This window comes from Erigeron canadensis, chromosome 1 (assembly GCF_010389155.1).
Source record: "Erigeron canadensis isolate Cc75 chromosome 1, C_canadensis_v1, whole genome shotgun sequence".
Taxonomy (NCBI): Eukaryota; Viridiplantae; Streptophyta; class Magnoliopsida; order Asterales; family Asteraceae; genus Erigeron; species Erigeron canadensis.
The window spans coordinates 20,308,056-20,330,100 of record NC_057761.1 but is presented as its reverse complement, the minus strand read 5'-3'; the positions used below and the strand labels follow the sequence as shown (position 1 = coordinate 20,330,100).

The following is a 22,045-nucleotide window of genomic DNA, read 5'->3' as shown; positions in this document are numbered from 1 at the left end:
ATCCAGCTTCTTAGATTCCTTGATAGCACCTACAAGAGTGGCATGTTGCCTACAGATACCTCGATAGCTAGCTGGAATACCATCTACATAAGCAGCAACTTTGTCTTCTTCATTAGGAACCAAGTGCTCCACAAACTTAATCTTTGACATGAGCGAACAAGCATATTCGGCCATGCCTCCAACATCAACTTTAAGAGCACGAAATTCCTTCTCGAGCAACCTTTTCTCACGGGTACCAATATACTCCTCCATGAACTTCTCCTTGAAATGATCCCAAGTCAAAGCAGACCTCACAGCAGGGGTCATAGAAACCGTAGTGCCCCTCCACCAATCACGAGCACCCTCTTTCAACATTCTAGAAGCACTCAACACCTTCTTATCTTCAGGGCAATCACATGAAGCAAACACAACTTCAATATCTTCTAGCCATTCCATACAACCAACTACATCAAGGTTACCATAAAAGTCCTTCGCACCACATCTCTTGAAACTCTCAAACTTGAACTCTTTAGGTCGTGGAACATAACCAACGGGAATTACATTTCCTCCAACATTAACATTCTCAGCATGAAAAACAACCCGATCATTCACTGGAGCACCTTGTGACCTTATCATGGATGGCTCAACACGGTTGGAGCAATTAGAAGCCGTATGCTCTTCCCCGTGTGAGTTGACTTCTCTTTCAGCCCTTACTTGTGCAAGTTCTTGTTCGGTTCTTTGTAGTTGAGCTCGCATAGCCTCAATTCCTCATACATTTCAGCTTGAGTAGGAATTTGCTCGATTACCGGGTTTGCTCGTTCAATCTCCGACCTAGTTGGTTGTTCACCGGGATATGGCCTTCGATTAGGCCTTGGATTAGCCGGATTTCTAACCTCATTCCGGTGAATAGGAGCATTGCTAGTGGTAGCTCCATCACGTTGACTAGTGGCACGGGTATTAACCATTTTGTCTACAACATAATGACGATGATTAGAGATGAATTGAGTGAGAACAAAAGAGAGGTTAGGGCCTACGTAATTGCATAAACATATCGTAAACATAATCAAGCCTCAAACCTACACTCACGCTCATCCCAACCCATCCTAAAGACATTTAATCATAAAGCTAAAGCATCACTACTTAAGCCTATCATTTCTCATGCGGTTTAAATCTAAAATCCTATGGTCTTGGTCGAATTTTGGTTCACTTAAACCATTTCTCTGATACCACCATGTAACACCCATCATTTAAAAACCTAGATTTTGAAAAACTTTGCCAAACGGCGTTTAAAATGTAGCGGAAAAGATCACTTTAAAAATTGCCCCATCCGTAACAGATGGTACCTTTCATAAATGGTGTTACTAATGCACATCATTAAAACAATAAAAGTAAAATCCAAGTCATGGCACCAACATAAATGCCATCATTATTACATGCATCATAAATCAAAAATAAAGTAGTCAAACAATGGCTAAAAGGTGAAGTCTAAGCATTCAATGTCTAATGCCAATCTTCTTTATTACTTCTACCCATCTCACCGAACTAATCTTTTCCTAGCTCAAGCTTGCTTATCCTGAAGGCACAACATTTTCAAAAGAACAAGTGTTAGCTAATAAATTAGCTAAGTAAGATAACATGATTTGAAAACATTTGCCATTTCATAATATATTAACAAAACGTGTCATAAGAGTTATTATCACATACATAGCATATAACACAATAGGATCATCATATACCTAATGTGCCTAACTTTTCTTTCATATCTTTCTTTCATTACTTTATATCTTTGCCTAGACATAGGCTAAGTGACTTATGCCACTTACATAGGGATGTGGGGTTGTGTGTAGGTGGTCATAGACCATACATGGAGTCCCCACATCTGACATGATGGGTAAACCATAAGGTGGTCCATCGGCGTCGTTAAGGAAAGACAATGTCTATCCAAGTGAATAAACCGTTTATACATTTACGCATTGGTGGTTACTTACTCCACCCGGAATACTCAAACATAACTATGCCACGGGAGGTATCATGATTCCTAAACCACGTGACCACGTACGCCCTAGCTCCGAGGAACTAGCACGGGTTAAGCTTAACACAAGACTTTATATATGCTCGAGACTTATTAATTATATTAGCTTAGGCTAACTTTCACCTAAACTAATCACATAAAATCATCTTTACTTTAGGGCCCTTAAACGTGCACGTGACATGGCAATCCTATTCATATGTCTAGTGACTAGGTGTTCAAGCCATGCAAACATTCATATAATCATAGCATTAAATCATTTCATATCACATGCATATCATCATACCATTAAAACTTACATGACTTACCATTAATCATCAATGGTAATTATACATATCCCATGAGAACCTCCCATATAATCCCATAATCATAAAAACATGACTTTATATTTATTTGGGGGGTTTAACTTATAAAAACTATGTTTTGTTGTACCATCAGGTGACGAAAGATGTTATCTTACCTCGAGTAGGATAAATATGTAATCCAACTCGTTAATCCGTCAATGTCCAAATACCTATATAGTGTACATGATACTAAGACGTTATCATAATTTGCGCTAGTTAACATGTCTAGTTTACGCATATTATTTAAATTAAAAAAAAACGTATTGTTATGCTCCCCTTTTTTAATTCGACCAAATCAAAACTATGTCAAATATCTTAACTATTAAAATATATAATTTGTTTACTGCCATAGTAAAAAGCTAGAAGAATTTCAACATATATTAATAAGAATTTTATATATAATTTTCTTATTACAACAAACAAAATAATTTGTTTGTTTCCATGGTTTGGTCGACATCACCAAAGGAGGAAAGAAGCTTTTGTTTTTATTTTTTTTTAGTTTACTTGACACTAAGTACATATAGCTTTTGACCAAAATAGTTGCAACTTACAAACAATGAACTTTTCTATTGCAAAAATACTTTCCTACCTTTTTCTCTGTCATATTGGACGACTAGTCCCAATAAATAACAAACATCCTTTTATTTTAACTGTTTATATCTATTGTGTCTAGGATTTACATAAAGAACCCAAATCTCTTAAATTTAGTTCGACCCCACCATGAAAACTATTAAGGGGTGTTTGGTTCACAGAATTCCCTGGAATTCGTAGGAATTGGAATCTGAATTTCATTCCTAATCACGTTTGGTTGAGATAAATGATGGAATTGGAATTCAAAATTTTTCACCAAATTCCTTAGAACACAGAATTTGAGATTCCTTCAATATATTGATGGAATGTTTGAATTCCAATGGAATTCAACTATTTTGACAAAATAACCCTCCTTACAAATAGATCCTATATTATTAATTTAGTTTGATTTATCCTACCTTTCATCTTTTCTTCTCCATATCATCATCTCCGCCACTACCGTTGCTTACCGGAATAATAGCCGTCGTTGTTGCTGACCATCGGAGTAACACTAGCCACCACCACCGCTGCTTATTGGAGTAAAAGCCGTCAACACTGACGTTTATCGGAGTAACAGTCACTACCGCCACTACTTATTCACGGCGATCGGAGTAACAACCATTATAGATAGCTACCGGAGAAAATTAATAAGGGTGAAAAAGGGATCTTGATAGGTGTGTTGTTCGGAAAAAAAAAACAAAACAAAATCTTGATGGGGAACCGTCGGAGTAACACCGGTGTGTGCTTGTTGGACCATGATGGGTGAAAAAAATATCAGTGAATCGGTGATTGGGTTTTTTGTTTCTGATGAAGTGATGGGTGGCTTTTTGTCTTCGATAAGGCCTATGTGGTGTGTTACTCCGTAAATGAGCATATATATTAATTATTATCTATCATCTATATAATTATTATTATTATTATTATTATTATTATTATTATTATTATTATTATTATTAGATTAGATGTATAACAGTATGTTATTATAAAAGTGAAAAAATTATATTATAAAAATATAAAAAAGGTTAATTGTGCCATTTGACATAGTTTATATTTTAATTCCTTTAACTGAATTCTATTGAATTCTGTCAACCAAACATAAGACAAATATTAAAACTTTCAGATTCCAATTCCTTCAAATTCTAATTCCTTTAACAAATTCCAATTCCCTAAAAAACATTCAGCGAACCAAACTGCCCCTTAGTAATAACTTTTGTCTTTGAACAGTCTATCACCACAAATATTAAAGAATACAAGAATATAATATTATATTACGAATTTAAGAGTTATAAAAGACGACGAATCTCTTACCTCTGTAGCTGCTAAAAAAATCAATCACCTATAGCTATGACTTGTTTCGATGTACTCAGAGATCCCACCACAAATCTACCTTTATTTATTATTAATATGTATGTATATATATGTTTTCGGCTGAATGGAGGATAACAACTATGTTTTGGGTTTTTTTTCTTCTTTTCGAGTTTCAACTACAATACGACGAATGAAATTTTAGGCCTAGGATCAATATATATAATAAGGATAGGTTTACTAACCTTCACACAGCCCCTCCAACTTAGATAATAATATAACAACTTGACATATTATCATCCAATCGACTTCTTAATTCTATAAATTAACACCAATAAAATAAACATACCATATTAACACACATAAGCATTTAATAACATTATCCGATCATAAACTTGACGGAAACTAACGTTAACTAACGGTTTAGTCAAATAGTGAAACTTGAAAAGTTTGGGATGTTACAATTTTGGTTACGATCAGTCATTAAATGTTCCATTTATCACCAAGAAGCCTCAATAGACTCTATATAAAGCATAACCATAAGCAATCCAACAACAACAAAATTTTCAGAGTCTCCTACTACAAAATCTTTCATTGAGAAGAAATCCTTTCAAATGTTTTGTCCCTTCATCGACATTTAGTAAAATGGCAGTCCTTATGCCTCGAATTATTCAAGCAAAACAAAATTTTCGAAGATCATTATCAAATGGGAGAAGCAAAACTACATCAATAGACACCCCTAAAGGCTATTTAGCTATTTATGTTGGAGAGCAAGAAAAAAAGAGATTTGTGGTTCCAGTTTCTTTGTTAAGCCAACCTTCATTTCAAGAATAACTACTTCGCCGATCAGAGGAGAAGTTCGGATATGACTATCCAATGGGTGGCCTCACACTTCCATGCAGTCAAGATATGTTTACCGACGTTGCTGCCCGTTTCGGTGTACTGTAAATTACTTGAGACGTTAATAGTATATGTCACTAACCAGTAGACAATTTTTGTACATAAATAGATACTAGCTTGTACCATTTTAAAAGAATTCAAATAGAAATTACTGATAGTATAGATTCTTGAATCATTGGGGCTACAAACAACTCAAGTTTGTGTTCTGTATCTTTAATTATGTACTTAACTATCCAAAAATGATCCAGTAAATGTGGTCTCTAAATGCATCGTGAAAACGGGCTCTATAACTAAACACAATTGGACACAGTCATAATTCCAGCGAGCATAGTTAAGTTAATGTATTTTATAGATAAAGATCACCATCTTCCTATTAGTAGCTATTTTTAATGAAATGGCAGCTCATTATCGAAATCCATTTCATATATTGTTTCCTATAGAAGTGGAACTATTGTTCATTTATTTTGTATCTTTAAGGAGTCGACTCATCTCATTCATGAAAGTATATATGTCGTTTTGAACATGAAAAACGCTGGATAATTGTGTAAGCTTCATTTGTACTCATCAACTAATATCGTAGCCATGTTTCCTTTGCCGTCTTTAAGATACCAAAAGTTCTAGATTTTATTATAGGCAATGACGATATAGAAAACAAGATAGGAATTCTCTACAATGACATTGTAGATCAATGGAAGGGGTGTAGTGCAGAGCGTGTTTGTTTTGTGTACAAAACCTCACGGGTTCAAATCCTGTCATTTGTTTGGGAAATTCGAGATAACAAACAGATAACCTGATACAAATCAATCTTTGAAGGCACGTGATCGCTTTCAGATTGAATCAATTTGGCGGTTCACCCAAACTATTCAATCGGATACAATCAAAGATTAAGAATTTTCTGTGTGGATGTGTTTGAGAGAGAAGGAACCAGAGAAAAAGAAAAGAATGATCAGAACCTCTTACATACGGGACATATACTGATATATATATCTGTTGGCCCATAAAACTGCATAAACGGCAATTAACAATATGGGTTTTTCGAGTTGCCACATTTGGTCCCTCAAGTTCCGAAAATTAAATTTTCGGAGGGATTTTCAATATAGCAATATGTCGGAAAATTAAATTCGAGATAACAGCTCGACCCCAGCCAGGGGCTCTGCCCCTTAGACCCCGCCACGGGCTGCCGCCCCTTGGACCCCGCTCCCAGGGGCGCTGCCCCCGGACCCCCGTACCTTAGGGGCTTCGCCCCTAAGGTCATAACAAATTCAAATAGGCGTGCACTCCGCACCACCAATCCTATATGATGTATTATTATGACGTTATTAATCAAACAAGTTAACCCAATTACACTAAAATATCCAACATCATTCCTACCTAGTACTCAGTAACGAACGATTTTTTGAGATCAATTCACGTTAGAAACCTAATAAGTCAATAAGAGGATGGAAATTGATATCATCTTATGTCTAACAATTTTGTAAGTGTATCTTTTTTGTTAAATTCAAGATTTATTGTGGCCCTAAAGCCGCATAATACTAATCTGATCCGAGAAAACCATTCTACTAAATATAGCTTGACACGAGTCCATAACTATGGAAAAAATATACACTAAAAACCTCTATTGATACACCATTACTAAATACGCACAAATTAACTCCAGCATTGTAAAAGGCTGTTTGGAATTTGCTTAAAAGTCTCACAAACCTAATTTGCAATTCAATTTAACATGTGTAAATTAAATAACCAATTTTACTTTGTTTGAGGGTACTTTGAAATGGGTCAAAAATGGGAAATAATAGGTTGATATCTGTCCATTGCAGTTTTAAAGAATGATATATGATAAGGATTTTTATTAGGCAAATCGTAAAACATGTCCGGGGCACATTTATGGGACACGAGATGTATAGGTCATTAGGTGGTAAGACACAGTGTCCTACATATGAAAATAATGATCACAATCATTATTAAGACAAATCCATGTGACTTTCACACTCTTTTTCGCCAATTTGCACTTGTTGTATTAAGATTTCTGGCCATACACTTTCCGCAATATACCCCGTACTTAGTTTGTTTCCGAGTAAAGAATTTATTTCAGATTTGCGTCCTACATCCTTTGTTTTGTTCTATTTCCAGTTTTGTATATAACAAAACCATGTGAAATTGTGTGTTCTTATATTTTTATGTCAACATCTATCATTAAATGTACCTTTTATCTCAACAAGAAATGCAAGAACATAATTTTCTTGCAAATAATGATTCATAAGTTATAAACTAATAACTAAGTAACCCAATGTCCCACAAACACAAGGTTTGGTCTCAAACATCAAGCCAAAACCATGTGACAATTTTCTATGTAATTGCCCGTTTAGACTGCACCCCACATTTTCTATGTCAATCATTTTGGGTTTGTGGCTATTACGCTTGTTATTCCTTGCAAGTTGGATGACAAACCATGTGTTCTTTGCAAATTTTATCTTGTGTCCTCGTCGTCATTAAATGTCTCTTCTAGCAACCACTTGGCAATAGTAGCCTCAATAAGGCTATATATAAAGCAAACAAATAAAGCTACAACATAAATCACCTAAATTCTCTACAACATCTTTTATCATCAAGAACTCCTTACATACTCTTTTGTTCCTTAGATCAACTTCTAGAAAAATGGTGATCCTTATGCCTCGACTCACTAAAGCAAAAAAAATTCTACGAAGATCATTTTCAAATGAAAGAAGCACATTAACGGACATTCCAAAAGGCTATCTTGCTGTTTATGTTGGAGAGGGAGACAAGAAGCGGTTTATAGTTCCTGTATCGCTATTAAGCCAACCTTCATTTCAAGAATTACTACGCCAATATGAAGAAGAGTTTGGGTATGAGCATCCGATGGGTGGCCTCACAATTCCATGCAGTGAAGAGATATTCATTGATGTTGCTTTCTCTTTCTAGATATGTGACAAATTTTTTGTAGCTTAGTTTGTATATCACTAGTTTATCTAATTACTAAAACCATTCGGTAGGTAGAATAGAACTCAGAGGTGTTCTCATTTGTATGAATATTTTGCCATGTAGCAATTATTCATGATATGAAATTAACCAAATGTTATTAGTGTTATCGTTTACTTATGAATCGATTCATTTCATAGCATATATGTTTTGGTGAACACTAGAAAAGTGCATCCTTTCGGCATCCTTTGTTAGAGGTCAAACATGTTCGAACTAAAGCATGTGTATATCCATTTTATTAACTATTTAAGATACTTCAGAAATAAGCAGCAGAAGGATATAAACTAAGCCAATCAAAGATAACTGGTTTTCGATGTTTGAATAAATAATGTGTGGAAGGCATAATAGACGGCAGTTGATTAAGTCCCTCAAAGTATTGTATCAATCCATCAACAACACTTCGTTGGATTTGTAACATGTACGGCATAGTCAAATCCAGGGACTCTTTCTGGTGTTGGAACTGTGTACGCCGAATAACAAAAACACATAGACGGCACCTTTTAGTAAATTCTAAAATTATAACCCTGCAAGCCAAGTGATAATTTACAATCTATTTTAACACGTTTAACCTAATCTTATTAGATCTGATTTAGGCTAGTTTGACTCTATAAAATTGTACAATTGGATAAGAGGTTCTCCTTTGGCAATCATTAGATTAACGTTTATTTGTGAATTAGCATAATAATGCAGAATCCTAAACCAACCGTTTCTATCCCGGAGATTTAAAGAATGACAATGTGATTACGGGGATTACGAATTAGGCATAACAAAGCTGTAAATTAACACAATGCCCTACAAATGAAAACTATGACTTCAATCCTTAAGACAAAACCATGTTATGGGACACTTCACCAATCTATGTCCCATCTTTGAGGCATTTATTATATATGTTTTGTTCTCACAGCCCTAAGGACATTGCCATGTGAAATTATTTTGTTTTTTGTTTTTAAATTTTTTGTATTTTTTTGGTCACCATCACCAAGAAGAGCCACTAGACTATATATAAGGCAAACCATATGCAATCCATCAGCAACAAAATTTCAGAGTCCCACACCATAAGTCTTTCATTAAGAAGAATCCTTTCAAATCATTTTTCCCTTCATCAACATTTTACTAAAATGGCAATCCTAATGCCTCGAATTATTCAAGCAAAACAACATATCCGCAGATCATTGTCAAACGGTAGAAGCAAAACTACATCAATGGACAACCCTAAAGGCTATTTAGCAATTTATGTTGGAGAGCAAGAAAAAAAGAGATTTGTTGTTCCAGTTTCCTTGTTAAGCCAACCCTCATTTCAAGAACTACTTCGTCAATCAGAGGAAGAATTCGGGTATGACCATCCAATGGGTGGCCTCACTATTCCATGTAGTCACGACATGTTTACTGATGTTGCTGCTCGTTTGGGTGTACTATAAATTAATTAGAACGTTAAAAGTATATGTCACTATCCACTAGACAATTTTTGTACATATATAGATATTAGCTTGTACCAAAACTTCAAAATAGAAAATATTTATGATATATTGAATCAGCAATGTCTCCTACACCGTTAAGTTTGTTTTTGTTCTGAATCATTTTTCTGTACTGGACTATCCAAAAATGATTCTCTAATTGTAGTCTCTAAATGTATCAGTGAAAACGGGTACTATAACTAACATAATTGGACACACTAGTAAGTCTAGCGTGCATAGTAAATGTAGTATATAGATAAAGATCACAATCGTCCTGCTTGTATGAAATTTGAAGGGTAGCTACTTTTCATGAAATGGAAGATCAGATACAAATCCAATTGTTTTTAATTGAAGTGAACATAATGTTCATTTATTTTGTATCATCATATAAGTCAATAATAGGAAGGATATTGTTTTGATCTTGTGTCAAACAATTTTAGTAAGGAGTAGCTTTTATCTTAATTTCAAGATTCTTAGAGGCCCTAAAGCCCTATATTACTGGCGACTCGCTCTAATCAAACCTTAACAAACCATTCTTATAATTCTTCTATAGATACCTTGACACAAGTCATCCATAACCATGGAAAAACATACGCTAAAAGAATCTAATAGAACATTAAAGATGACTAGTTTTAGGACATCTAGATAATCACTGTGTGGAATAGAACATATGTAACATTAACCATCTCATAGTAGTCTGCCTATCACAAAACTAGCCCATTTGTTGGTTATGTTACTTACCACTTTGAAAAATAACTTCATGCATAAATAAAATATATTTCTTTTAACTTACAAATTTGGCTCTCTACTTTATCTTTAAACATCTGTTGATACACCATTAAAAAACTTTTATTAAACTAAATTTACTTGATAACATTTCATAAAAGGAGGTCATGGTTTTAGGCTAGTGGAAATATGTATTATGTAGGCTATTTAGTATTAGTATTAGGTGCTTCTCTTAAGGGTAATTCCCCACAGTAAATAGATCCAAATCTATGTCACACAAATCCAACCATAAAAATGACGTTTTGCAATTCAATTCAACATGTTTAAAAAACTAAATTTATGCTATTTGAGGACACTCTAAAATGGGTCAAAATTAAAATGGGTTAATCTCTGTTCAATGCAGGTTTATTATGTGGTAGGACACAATGTCCTATAAACAAATATTTTGATCACAAACATTATTAAGACAAAACCATGTGGCCTTGGTAGTTGGTATTCTTCTTCGCCAATCAACACTTGTTGTATTAAGATTTCTTGCCATACACTTTCCGCAATATTCTCTGTACTTAGTTTGTTTTCGAGTAACGATTATAGTCCAGATTTGTGTCATACATCTTTGCTTTGTTCTATTTTCCATCTTGTATAACAAAACCATGTGATATTGTGTTTTCTATTTTTCTGTCAACATCTATCATTAAATGTACCTTTTATCACCTATCTTAAACAACCAGCAACGCAAGGACACACATTTCAAGCAAATAATGATGTATAAGTTATACCTTAGTGACCCAAAATGTCCCACAAACACAAGGTCTTGCCTCAAAGTGTCAATACAAAACCATGTGACATTCGACTCTACACCAGGTACTTCTTTATTACAATTCTTGTCATTAAATTTCCATCTGTCTTTTCCGTTTAGCCTGCACCCCACACTATCAATGACTTTGGATTTGTGGCTATTAAGTTTGTTATTTCTTGCAAGTTGAATGACAAACCATGTGAGCTTTGCATTTTTTTTAATCTTGTGTCACCGTTTCATTGAATGTCTCTTTTAGCATCTACTTGGCAATAGTAGCCTCAACGAGTATATATAAAGGAAGCAAATAAGGCTACAACAGATAACACCTAATTACTTACATCTTTATTCATCATCAAGAAGTCCTTCCAGACTATTTTTCTTTCTTGATCAAGTTCTAGAAGAATGGCCATCCTTATGCCTCAGCTCACTAAAGCCAAAAAAATTCTCCGAAGATCATTTTCAAATGATAGAAGTACATTAACAGACATCCCAAAAGGCTATCTTGCTGTTTACGTTGGAGAAGAAGACAAGAAGCGGTTTATAGTTCCTGTATCGCTATTAAGCCAACCTTCATTTCAAGAATTACTACGCCAATTTGAGGAAGAGTTTGGATATGAGCATCCGATGGGTGGTCTCACAATTCCATGTAGTGAAGACATATTCATTGATGTTGCTTACCGTTTATAGATATGTGACAATTTTTTTAGAAGCATAGTTTGTATATCACTAGTTTAATTACCAAAACCATTAATGGTTTGTAGATAGAAATCACAGTTGTCTTCTTTTGTATGAAATGCAAAGTAGCAATTATTCATGATATGAAAGCACTCTCCATAACCTAATGTTATTAGTGTACATTAATCATTATTAATGTCTCCTATATATGAATCGATTCATTTTGCAGCAGAGATGTTTTGGTCAGCATGCATCTCATTTTTTCTAGCGCGCTCTACAACATAAATTCCTAATAGCCACTAGGGGTGTCCATTGATCAAGATTACAATTTCTGTTTGTATGAAATTTTAAAGTAGCTGTTTTTTCATGAAATGGAAGATCAATATAAAAATTCATATAATGTTTTCAATTGAAATGGAACCAATGTTCATTTATTTTGTATCACCAGAGAGAGTCAACTCATCCTTTGCAATCATTATGATACTTTATCAACCTGATAAGTAATAAGATGAAGGATATTGATATGATCTTTTTAGTAATGGTAACATGAAGACGCTGAGAACGTACTGTTTAGCATTCATCCAAAAAATTTAAAACAATTCAAATCTGTGCGATGTTGTTTTTAAGTCTGACAGTTTAAAGACAAATCTGATAGTTTCGAGTCTCTCAAGCAACGATTTTTTTCCCTTTCCTTTTACATGTTAAAATTTTAATACTATACATAATTTTATAATAGTTTAAGTAAGTGATAATTGAACCATTAAAAAACATGATGTTAGATTCGTGATTGTTAAGATTCCGGTTTAAAGTGACTGGACGATTAGATAGAGGTTTATATGTGTTTTGATTTGGTATAACTTTCGTCAAGTATTGTATAATATAATAAAAAATATTTAAGGTAAAACTTATTAAAAATAGACTTTGAATATTCAAAACTAGACAAATAATGAGACGAGGGGAGTAATAAAATACTAATGACGCAAAGTTAAATGCTTATAACCGATATCAATTTATTATGTTATATGATAAAAATCCTACAAGTTATAATTTACTAAAAACGTATTATATTAAATCTTGAAACTTTATTAAAAAAAGAAAAACTGATTTTAAAGAAGAAAAAGGTATAAAACGTAAGAAATATTAGTTTCCATAATTATATTATTAAATAACAATAATAATTATTTCTACAACTTTAAATAAGAAAATAATAATCAGTCAAATTTATTTAATTAAAATTAAATATAAAATATTAAATAAGGTGTATGACATCAACATTTTAATCTAATAACTCTAATTAAAAAATTGGTCCAAACTTCTTCAATTTAAAATTTAGGTTTTTCTTTTAGAAGTAATTACTTTTCTGCATATTTAAAATCGTATATGATAAATAAAAATATTATAAATAGAAGATAAATAAAATATTTATACTACTTCTATAAGCATTTAAAAGGGTTGTTACTTTTAAGATTGGTACAATTCAATAAAGCACGAGTACAAGTGTCTTAATCCATGAGAGTCTTGAAAGTCTTAAAATTAAGACTAGTCCCCCTTTTTTCCCGCTTAAAGTTTCGTATGTTCTTGTTGAAAATCTTAAAAAGTTGTTTTCGAGGGTTTCTTTCATGGAAGATAACCACAAGATGAATAACATTAACTCTAAAACTCAAGTTTCATCAACAGAACAACGTTGTGTCAGTATACTTTGTTTTCTCATGGTTTTGATCTTATAAGCTGTTATACTTTACAAATTTGAATTCACTTTTATTCATGGCGGGAAATCTATCCAAGAGGGAGTGGAAATTCAACATTTAATAGTCAAGGAAACCGATATATAGTGCTCCTGCCAATCCTAATGCCAAAGAGGTACAAGTAATTTTTTTAGCATATATTGTAAAAAGATGATCATTTGATGAAATGGTTTTAACATCATAAAGTTGATTGAACAGGTGACAAAAAGGGTTTCAACTTCCAAGCTTAGTTGGTGATAATATGTTTCATGTCCAGGACGAATTTATGTCAATCAAAATATAGGTCATTAGGTGGTAAAACACAATGTCCTACAAATGAGAACTATGATATCAAACAGTCAAACCTTAAGACAGAACCATGTGAAATTGGAAATTGGAAATCTTCTTCACCAATCTACACTTATTATATACATAGTTATAGCCATACACTTTCCATCTATGTCTCATCTTTCAGGCATTAATTAACAATGTTCTGTTTTGACACCTGGAGGACATAGCCATGTGTAATTGTTTTGTTTTTGTTTTTTTTCCTATTTTTTGCTCAAGATTAGTCATTCAACATACTTAGAAGCCTAAGTACACTCTATATAAAGCAATCCAAAAGCAAGCCAAGGCAACAAGTTTTCAGAGTCTTCTACCACAACATATTTAATTAAGAAAAAAAAAAAATCCTTTTTTCCCTCAAAAAAATTTAACAGAATGGCCATCCTTATGCCCCGAATCATTCAAGCAAAACAAATTATCCGGAGATCATTATCCAATGGAAGAAGCACAACCTTAATGGACACCCCGAAAGGCTATGTAGCAGTTTATGTTGGAGAACAAGAAAAGAAGAGATTTGTGGTTCAAGTTTCAGTGTTAAGCCAACCTTTATTTCAAGAACTACTACGCCAATCAGAGGAAGAGTTCGGGTATGACCATCCAATGGGTGGCCTTACAATTCCATGTAGTCAAGATATGTTTATTGACGTTGCTGCTCGTTTGGGTGTACTATGAATTAGTTAAAACATTGGTTGTTAGAAAAAGTATATGTATCATTAACCACTAGACAGTTTCAGTACATAATTAGGATAACACGTACAATTTGTATGAAATTCTTTACAATCAATGATGTAATACTTCTCAATTTTCTACAAAGAATATGAAACGTCGGTTTTGAACATGTGAGGTCTTGAATTGGCTTTAGGTATATCTGAAAGACTCGGAACAGAATATAATTCTCTTGGCAGCTACAGCGGATATTAATAGCCACTCCAAGTTACCCACCTCTGTTATTACTGAACTTTCTTCTCTTCGATCTTGATTAAATTCATACTGCTATACTCGGGTCCATCTTGCTGCAATCTTTTTCTTGTCCTGTTTCTCTTTCATCAGCCACGTCTCCTACACCTTTGGGACTACAAACCTCGTACGTTTGCTTGGGTCTGTATTATTTGGTGATATACTCAAAATGTAATGCGAAACACGCCACAATTATAAACTACTAATGTGGAAATTAACCTTCATTTTGGCAAAATTTTTCCAACCTATATGAACCTCTAAGAATACTAGCAAAAAGGGTACTCTAAATGCAAATAATAACAGCCCTAAATTAGAAATAATGCAACAACAAGCACACACAATAAACACAAAGCTTTTAGTATAGAAAACCTCTCAAAGTGATAAATTGATAATAAAAACCATAAGACCCTTAAACTGCTTAAAATCCACTACTACCAACAATGGAACAATACAAATGAGTCTGCTCTAGATATATATACTCGAAGCATACTACAATCATCACACTTTTGGAATTCAATATTAAAAAGTATGGAATCAAACTAATAGCAAAACAGCAAATACTTCACTGATATTTTTTTCACTGTTCTAGCCACTGTTGTAAAACTCACCGAGTAGAGTCGAGTACTCTCCGAGTACTCTCTACAAGGTAGGGTGTTGAGTCAGCCGATTACTCCGAGTACTCTCCGACTTGTCCACTTTGACTCCCGAGTACTCACCGTATACACCCGAGTACTCCCAACTCGCTTGTCAACCGACCTGGGAGCGATTAGCGACTTCCGCAACCTTGGTTCTAGCTCTTGTAACATCTTGGAGTAACATACAACTTTTTTTTGTGGTTTTTTGGAACAGAATAGTAACATAAACAAATCAAACTATATAAAGAGACTTAAACATTTTGTATTTTGGCCTAGCACAAATGGGCCATTATGTTCCATCATAATTTGGAAGCCCCATATAAAAACCCAACAAATCTCTTCAACTTTTATTTCACCCATAAAAATCTCGTAAAAAACTTATAGTACGCATAAAAGTCTTAGTTTTTGTTGTATGATATATCATTTATCATTAAAAAAATTATCAAAACAGAAATTTATTACATGTATGCTAACTGGTATTTCATCGAAAATTTTGGGTAAACTCGGGCAACATTACATATGGGTAATAGCTCCTCAACACAACTGAAATCCTTTCTGAAATGATCACCTTCAGAATTAGAAGGCATTTATCATTATGACACCATGTCTGTTGGCAATGCAAACTCGTACACCCTTTCGTGGGCCTTCTTAGCCTGCATCCACAAGATAAGAGCTATCAACTACGATGGTCAAATAGGACCTCCAAAAGTCAAAAGGCAATGCGTAAGAGTGGTTGATGATCATCGAGTATGGGAAACTAGCTTGTATTGCATATAAGTAATTATACAGTTGGCCCTCAATATTTTTGTTGTGTTTTATGTCTTTACTCCAACCTGTTGGAATCCAACAAAATTAAAAACCTCTCAAATAGGTAAAATTTAAAGGAGGTCAAAAGTTGCCGAGAGTCACCTTTACTACAGATGATATTATAATCTATTAGGTCAGATGGAATCTCTCTATCCTTGAGTAGTGGTATGACTTTCAACATCTCAACTTTCTCATATCCTACTCATAACAGGATTGGATACTATTGTTAATATTGTTGTTGTATCATGGTAAATCTCTATATTAAAACGGTTATTTGTATTTTGTAAAAATCCTATAGTCAAAAACAAATTAGGCTCTCAAGACACCAAGCCCAGGCATTTTAATTACTGGTAATGAAAAAGTTCATGAATCATCCATTACCGGACCCATCCGGCCCATCAATATTGTAAACTCAAGAAAAAAGGGTCATCTCATCAAGCTAATGATTTTGCGAAAGTTATATGCGTTGTGGGGGTTTTTTTTTTTTTTTTTTTGGGAATGGAGAATCTATTCTGGTTCACAGAATTTGATGGAATTGGAATTGAATTCCATTCCTTAGTGTGTTTGGTTGGTTAAAGATGGAGGAATCACATTCTGTTGGAATGTTAACATTCCCTCATTTGATGGAATCTCCATTCCTTGGGGATGGGGGAAGGAATCTCATTCCGTCCCCCACTTGAATCTTCAAAAAATCAAAAATATTCCGTCAAATTTCATTCTTTTAGATTCCAATTCCTTTGAAAGATTCCAATCCTTCCAAAAACATTCCGCGAACCAAACACGCCAAAGTAACTCAAACAATCCTAAACTATCCCATACCTTTTATTTAACCCTAGAGTTTACCCCAAGAAGCCTTACTAAGTGGGCTAACCCCACATTGGGACTATGCATTGTGTTTCAACTTCAAAGAACTATCTGCTCAACTTTTTCTTAATAGATTTGCACTCATATGGACATAGAGATCATTGCTAAAGAAACCTAAATTTAGTTAATGCAAATTTTCTATTGAGAAGGGCTGAGAGTGTTACTTCTGAATCCCAATTGGTACGTATAGTAATCGTCAACAATGAGGCCACTTGGATGATCAATGCACCTATTATCCCAAACCATAATCCCTGCATGATATAATATTCTTCTGTTAGTCAAACAAATTTACAATTAGTTAAGAAACAAATTTCGTTAAATAATAATCATCAATCTTTGTTTAGGATTTATGTATCCAATATGTCAAGGATACGTAAAACCATACTTTAGATGATCCATATAAAGTAGTCATGTACTATTATATCATTAAAAATGTTTGCACACAGAATTGAAAGATACTGCAAATTATTTTCAAATTCAAACTTAGATTTGAAGTTATTTAGGCATAGAGTATACACTACCTTCCCTCCAATGTGTAATACAAAGGCTAGTAAAACGGCTAAAGGGATGCCCACAAGGTAGTATGACCCAAGGTTAATGTATGCGCCTATCTCCTGCCACCCACAACCTCGTACGGAACCTGTATGCAGACAATGTAATGCATATGTTATAAGCATATGAAAGTCGATACATGCTTTTGACACCTTTAATTTTTGTAACAAAAATCTGATTTAAGAGGGAGATATTGTTAATTAGTTCAGGAATTCAAAAAGAATTGAGGACTTTCACAAATTAAATTTCTTTCTGAAAACTGAATACATTCCAAATCAATTATGGTTCATGGTTCATTCCTTTGACCAAATAATGCGTGTATTTCTGTATGGTTTGAAATTATATAACTTGCAATGAAGATCGAATAAGTCATCATAGTTTTAATTAGACAAATAATATTAACAGGGCATGGTAAAAGAACCTGAAAGAACACATTGGAGACCATCCAAGAAGTTTGATGCTGCGATAATTGGCAACATGGTTGCGACATAGTGCACAACTTCAACCTCATTGCTAAATGCGTATCCCAAAACATTACGAATCAATATTAAAACGGAACCTACTACAATTCCCACAATAACAGCTACAACTACCACAACAGTGACAGATAACCGTGCTGTGCGTGGATGTCCAGCTCCCAACTCGTTGGAGACCCGTGTACTGGATCACCACACAAAAGTAACTAACAAGAATAGTCTCTAGAAAACATGTATCCAGGAATTAATGGGAAAAAAAAATTACAGGCACATATATACCTCACAGCACCACTAAGTCCAAAGGGGATCATCCAAATAACTCCACCAGTGTTTAAACTGCAAAAACAAAGTTTTAGTTTACTAATTACTAATTTCAATATTAGGCAGCATGGTATGGATCAGGTTGCCGTTGTTATCAAGTTTGAGCAATTACTAATTTCAATATCAGGCAGCGTTAGTGATAAATATCATGGCCTTTGGAGTCAGAGGTTCGATCCTCATCCCATATAAAGGCCGAAAGTCTTTTTCTACCATTTAAGTATAGTTAAGGTCTCTCTAAATCTTAACTTCCCAAGATATTAATTACGCGTGGAAGGTGGCAGTGGCAGTTCTTTTTCTTTTGCTTAATATTAGATACTAATTTTTGTAAGTATAATAACAAGTAGTATATAGGATACTCAATGCAGAGCTATATGATAGCTAAGGGTGACCATGATAGCCCCAAAATGTCTATAAAGCTCTATAGTTCTAGTATTATTTTTTATGTATTTCAATAGTTTTAAAGATAATTGGCAAGCCTTGGTGTAATTTAATTTTATAGTTCATTTTATATTTGTTGATATCATGAAAATTGTTCAATCAGAATTTTTATTCTGGCTCCACCACATCAATGGACATCACATGAGTATTTCATTAAAAAAACTCGATAAATATAATAAATAGATTCGATGTATCATTAAGTATTCGATTTACCATATAGAAAGCACGGAGGTCTCCAACTTGGGATTTGGAAGTAGCCCAGAAAACAGAATAATCATCTCAAATGACCACATTTCCAAACTGCACAATTCAACATTAATAATCACTTTGAATTTGTCACTATATCTATAAAATAACTAGATGAGAAATAGAATTTTCCTTCTCAAATAAATTTTCTTACTAACCATTCTTAATAAGGCCAAATAGGATAGAAATGATATATATAATATAATATATTTATATATGTAACTATATATGTTATGGTTACTAATTTTATGCATTGATGTTTTCAAATTTGTTATATATATATATAATAAATATTAAAAAAAGAATTTCTTAATTACTTGCTCGGTGGAGGTTTTAAACATGCAAAGTGCAAATTCGACCTCTATTAATAGCCATTGTATCTTTGATGACTCCTCTTTTAGGAGGATGCGGTCCCTCGCTAGATGGGGCCACACCTTTTTAATGATGTGGACGTGTTCTACACGAAAGTCATTATTTATAAAAAACCAAAAAAAAAAAAAGAAAAGAATTTAGAATATCTGCTCCTAGCTAGTAAAATCTTACCATACCATAACAGCAGAAGGTATAGCAAGCTTGATAAAAGCAATGATATCTTTAAAAGCTTCTCTGGAGAACCCGGTCCATGTTTTGGCACAAGAAGATGAAAACTTAACATACAATGCTAATAAAATGACATTATTCCAATACGAGATTGCGTTAGCCAGAGCAGCCCCTTTACTTCCAAGCCCGGATTTGAACACCAAAATCCAACATACAAATATGTGAATCAAAGTGGCAATCCCGGAACTCACCATCATTGGGAACACGATATTTTGTGTTTGTAGGAATCTTACAAGACATTGGAGAAGGCCATAGGCAAAGAGGCTAGGGAGCATGTACTGGGCATATAACCCGGCCTCTTCAGCTATGTCAGGGGCTTGACCCACGGCTACAAGGATTGAGCCGGTGTTAAACCATATGACGGCTAAAGGAATGCTGACGAACATAAGGATAACCATTGCTCTTTGCATGTATATTCCTAACATATGGTACTGTTTCGCTCCATACGATTGACCACATAGTGTATCCAATGCACTTGCCATACCCAGCTGTTTAAACTACAATATATTAGAATTTTGCAACACCATTGGATACCAATTATGGAAGTTTTTGGTCTTTTGGATTGAATAGCAGACACTTATTTTTTACTTGGTCCTTTTAAACCATCAAACCATTTTCCTTCACTTAGATAACTAAATGAAGGATTTTTTGCCTCTTTATAGTCAACAAAGTCAGCCCTTGTTGTATAAACAATTAAAAATTAGAATAACTTGAAGTATTTTGTTAGAAAAGTGCTTACAAATAAATCAAAGCTAGTGACACTAGCAAATGCAGTAGCCATGGAAGCACCAGAGAGAGCTAATTCTCCAAGATGACCAACAAACATAATTGAAATGAGTTGGAGAGAATATTGAAGAAGGGAGACACATATGAGAGGTCCTGCTAGCCATAATTGTTTCTTTATTTCATCTAACACTCTACTATTTCCTTCTCTTTCTTCATGGATTATGCTAGTAATTAGAGGTACCTTTATGTGATCCTCTTCTTCTCTCCCCATTTCAATTGTCAAAACTACTACAATAGAGATTGAGTTATGTTTGTGAAAATTTTTTACATGTTTTTATATATAGATAGCTAGATGACAGGTGTGTGCTTGTTTGTTTGCGTTATGGTTATAAATAACATAAGAAGATCAGAGGTGAAAAGCATCACGGGGTTGGACAATGGGACCTGATAGTGCTATTAAAAATTGGAGTCGTGTAATAATGTTTTATATCAGGTGAACAAACCCTTTTTTTGGGAACCGACAAATTTACAACACATATTAGCCATCTACAACAATGTACATGTTTTACTATACATTTTACAATTACGTAAAGTATACATTGTTGTAGATTGCTAATAATTGTAGATATATCATTCCTCTTCTTTTTTGTTTAAGTGAAGTTTGTTGTAGTTGCGCGCATGTGGAAAACAACAAACATAAATTGATTGTAACTTTTTTATTTGAGTACTTTTTACATTATATCATATTTCTTTTAAACGGAAATGTTACCAATAGTAGGATCCTTAGATGTTTTTGCCTATGGTAAGACTCGAACTTAAGACCTCTTGTAAAGAAACAGGTCTCCTTGTTATTAGATCGAACTTAGGTCATGTTTTTTTGTTTAAATATTTTTCATATAAATTCGACTTTTAGAGCTCTTATTTTATGAATAAAAGTCCTAGTTTCATGGTATAATTGTAACACCCCGACAAGGCAGAATAATGGGATATCACAAGAAAAACACAGCATGAAATGAAAATTAAATAGAGACAAATCTAGATGCATTAAAAGGATTAGTAATCCATACAATATAATCAAATACAAGTCCATGACCATTCAAAAATGCATAAGGAGCATGACCATCAAACGTTTACAAAAGATAGCACAAAAGATGGCATATGATCCTAAGCATAACCCATAAGGGGGAACTATAAATCACGGATCCATGATAAAGTCCAAGTCCAAATCTAGCATGCAAACAATCAATCATCATCCAACACGTCGTTGATTCACCTGAAAAGTGTACTAAAATGGGTCAACATAAAGTTGGTGAATTCGTAGGTTTAAATAATGAGAATTTAGTGTGTCAGAATAACAACCGTTAATGATATACGAGGATTAAGATACCTAATCACGTCCAAAGAACCCTAAAAGGGTTTCACGTTATCAAAAGTCAACACAAGTCATAATCAACGTCCAATAATCGTCCATATACATGCAATATCGTCCTCATTTAGGTTAAACAACCCATATCCACGGTAATGATCATACCGGGTGTGGATTCGTCAACCCACCGTCTACGTCCACGTCCATATA

The 22,045-nt window shown here is 33.9% G+C and overlaps 5 protein-coding genes, 1 long non-coding RNA gene and 1 pseudogene across 6 annotated transcripts; 5 read left to right on the top strand and 2 right to left on the bottom strand.

Annotated features, from left to right (window-relative positions):
- Positions 1-1,404: 1,404 nt before the first annotated feature.
- Positions 1,405-4,401, bottom strand: LOC122597056. Its single transcript, XR_006323408.1, has 3 exons — positions 4,231-4,401; positions 2,469-2,522; positions 1,405-1,552 (listed from the first exon to the last, which is right to left on the bottom strand). It is a non-coding gene; the product is annotated as an uncharacterized LOC122597056 (long non-coding RNA).
- A 373-nt stretch (positions 4,402-4,774) lies between these two features.
- On the top strand, positions 4,775-5,287 carry LOC122605616 (annotated as a pseudogene).
- A 2,396-nt stretch (positions 5,288-7,683) lies between these two features.
- Positions 7,684-8,240, top strand: LOC122605627 (auxin-responsive protein SAUR21-like). The gene has a single exon (XM_043778588.1). The coding sequence runs from the start codon at positions 7,783-7,785 to the stop codon at positions 8,065-8,067; it is 285 nt and encodes a 94-aa protein (XP_043634523.1). The 5' UTR covers positions 7,684-7,782; the 3' UTR covers positions 8,068-8,240.
- A 978-nt stretch (positions 8,241-9,218) lies between these two features.
- On the top strand, positions 9,219-9,658 carry LOC122608938 (auxin-responsive protein SAUR21-like). Its single transcript, XM_043782028.1, has one exon. It carries the CDS (start codon positions 9,243-9,245, stop codon positions 9,540-9,542), a length of 300 nt encoding a protein of 99 aa, XP_043637963.1. The 5' UTR covers positions 9,219-9,242; the 3' UTR covers positions 9,543-9,658.
- Positions 9,659-11,435: 1,777 nt separating this feature from the next.
- Positions 11,436-11,945, top strand: LOC122609001 (auxin-responsive protein SAUR21-like). The gene has a single exon (XM_043782082.1). It carries the CDS (start codon positions 11,506-11,508, stop codon positions 11,788-11,790), a length of 285 nt encoding a protein of 94 aa, XP_043638017.1. The 5' UTR covers positions 11,436-11,505; the 3' UTR covers positions 11,791-11,945.
- A 2,181-nt stretch (positions 11,946-14,126) lies between these two features.
- Positions 14,127-14,685, top strand: LOC122600397 (auxin-responsive protein SAUR21-like). The gene has a single exon (XM_043773110.1). The coding sequence runs from the start codon at positions 14,223-14,225 to the stop codon at positions 14,517-14,519; it is 297 nt and encodes a 98-aa protein (XP_043629045.1). The 5' UTR covers positions 14,127-14,222; the 3' UTR covers positions 14,520-14,685.
- A 1,074-nt stretch (positions 14,686-15,759) lies between these two features.
- LOC122600370 (protein DETOXIFICATION 16-like) lies at positions 15,760-20,811 on the bottom strand. Its single transcript, XM_043773080.1, has 8 exons — positions 20,483-20,811; positions 19,687-20,231; positions 19,111-19,197; positions 18,418-18,474; positions 18,084-18,322; positions 17,632-17,750; positions 17,275-17,361; positions 15,760-16,092 (listed from the first exon to the last, which is right to left on the bottom strand). The coding sequence occupies exons 1-8, from the start codon at positions 20,738-20,740 to the stop codon at positions 16,033-16,035; spliced, it is 1,452 nt and encodes a 483-aa protein (XP_043629015.1). The 5' UTR covers positions 20,741-20,811; the 3' UTR covers positions 15,760-16,032.
- Positions 20,812-22,045: the final 1,234 nt, after the last annotated feature.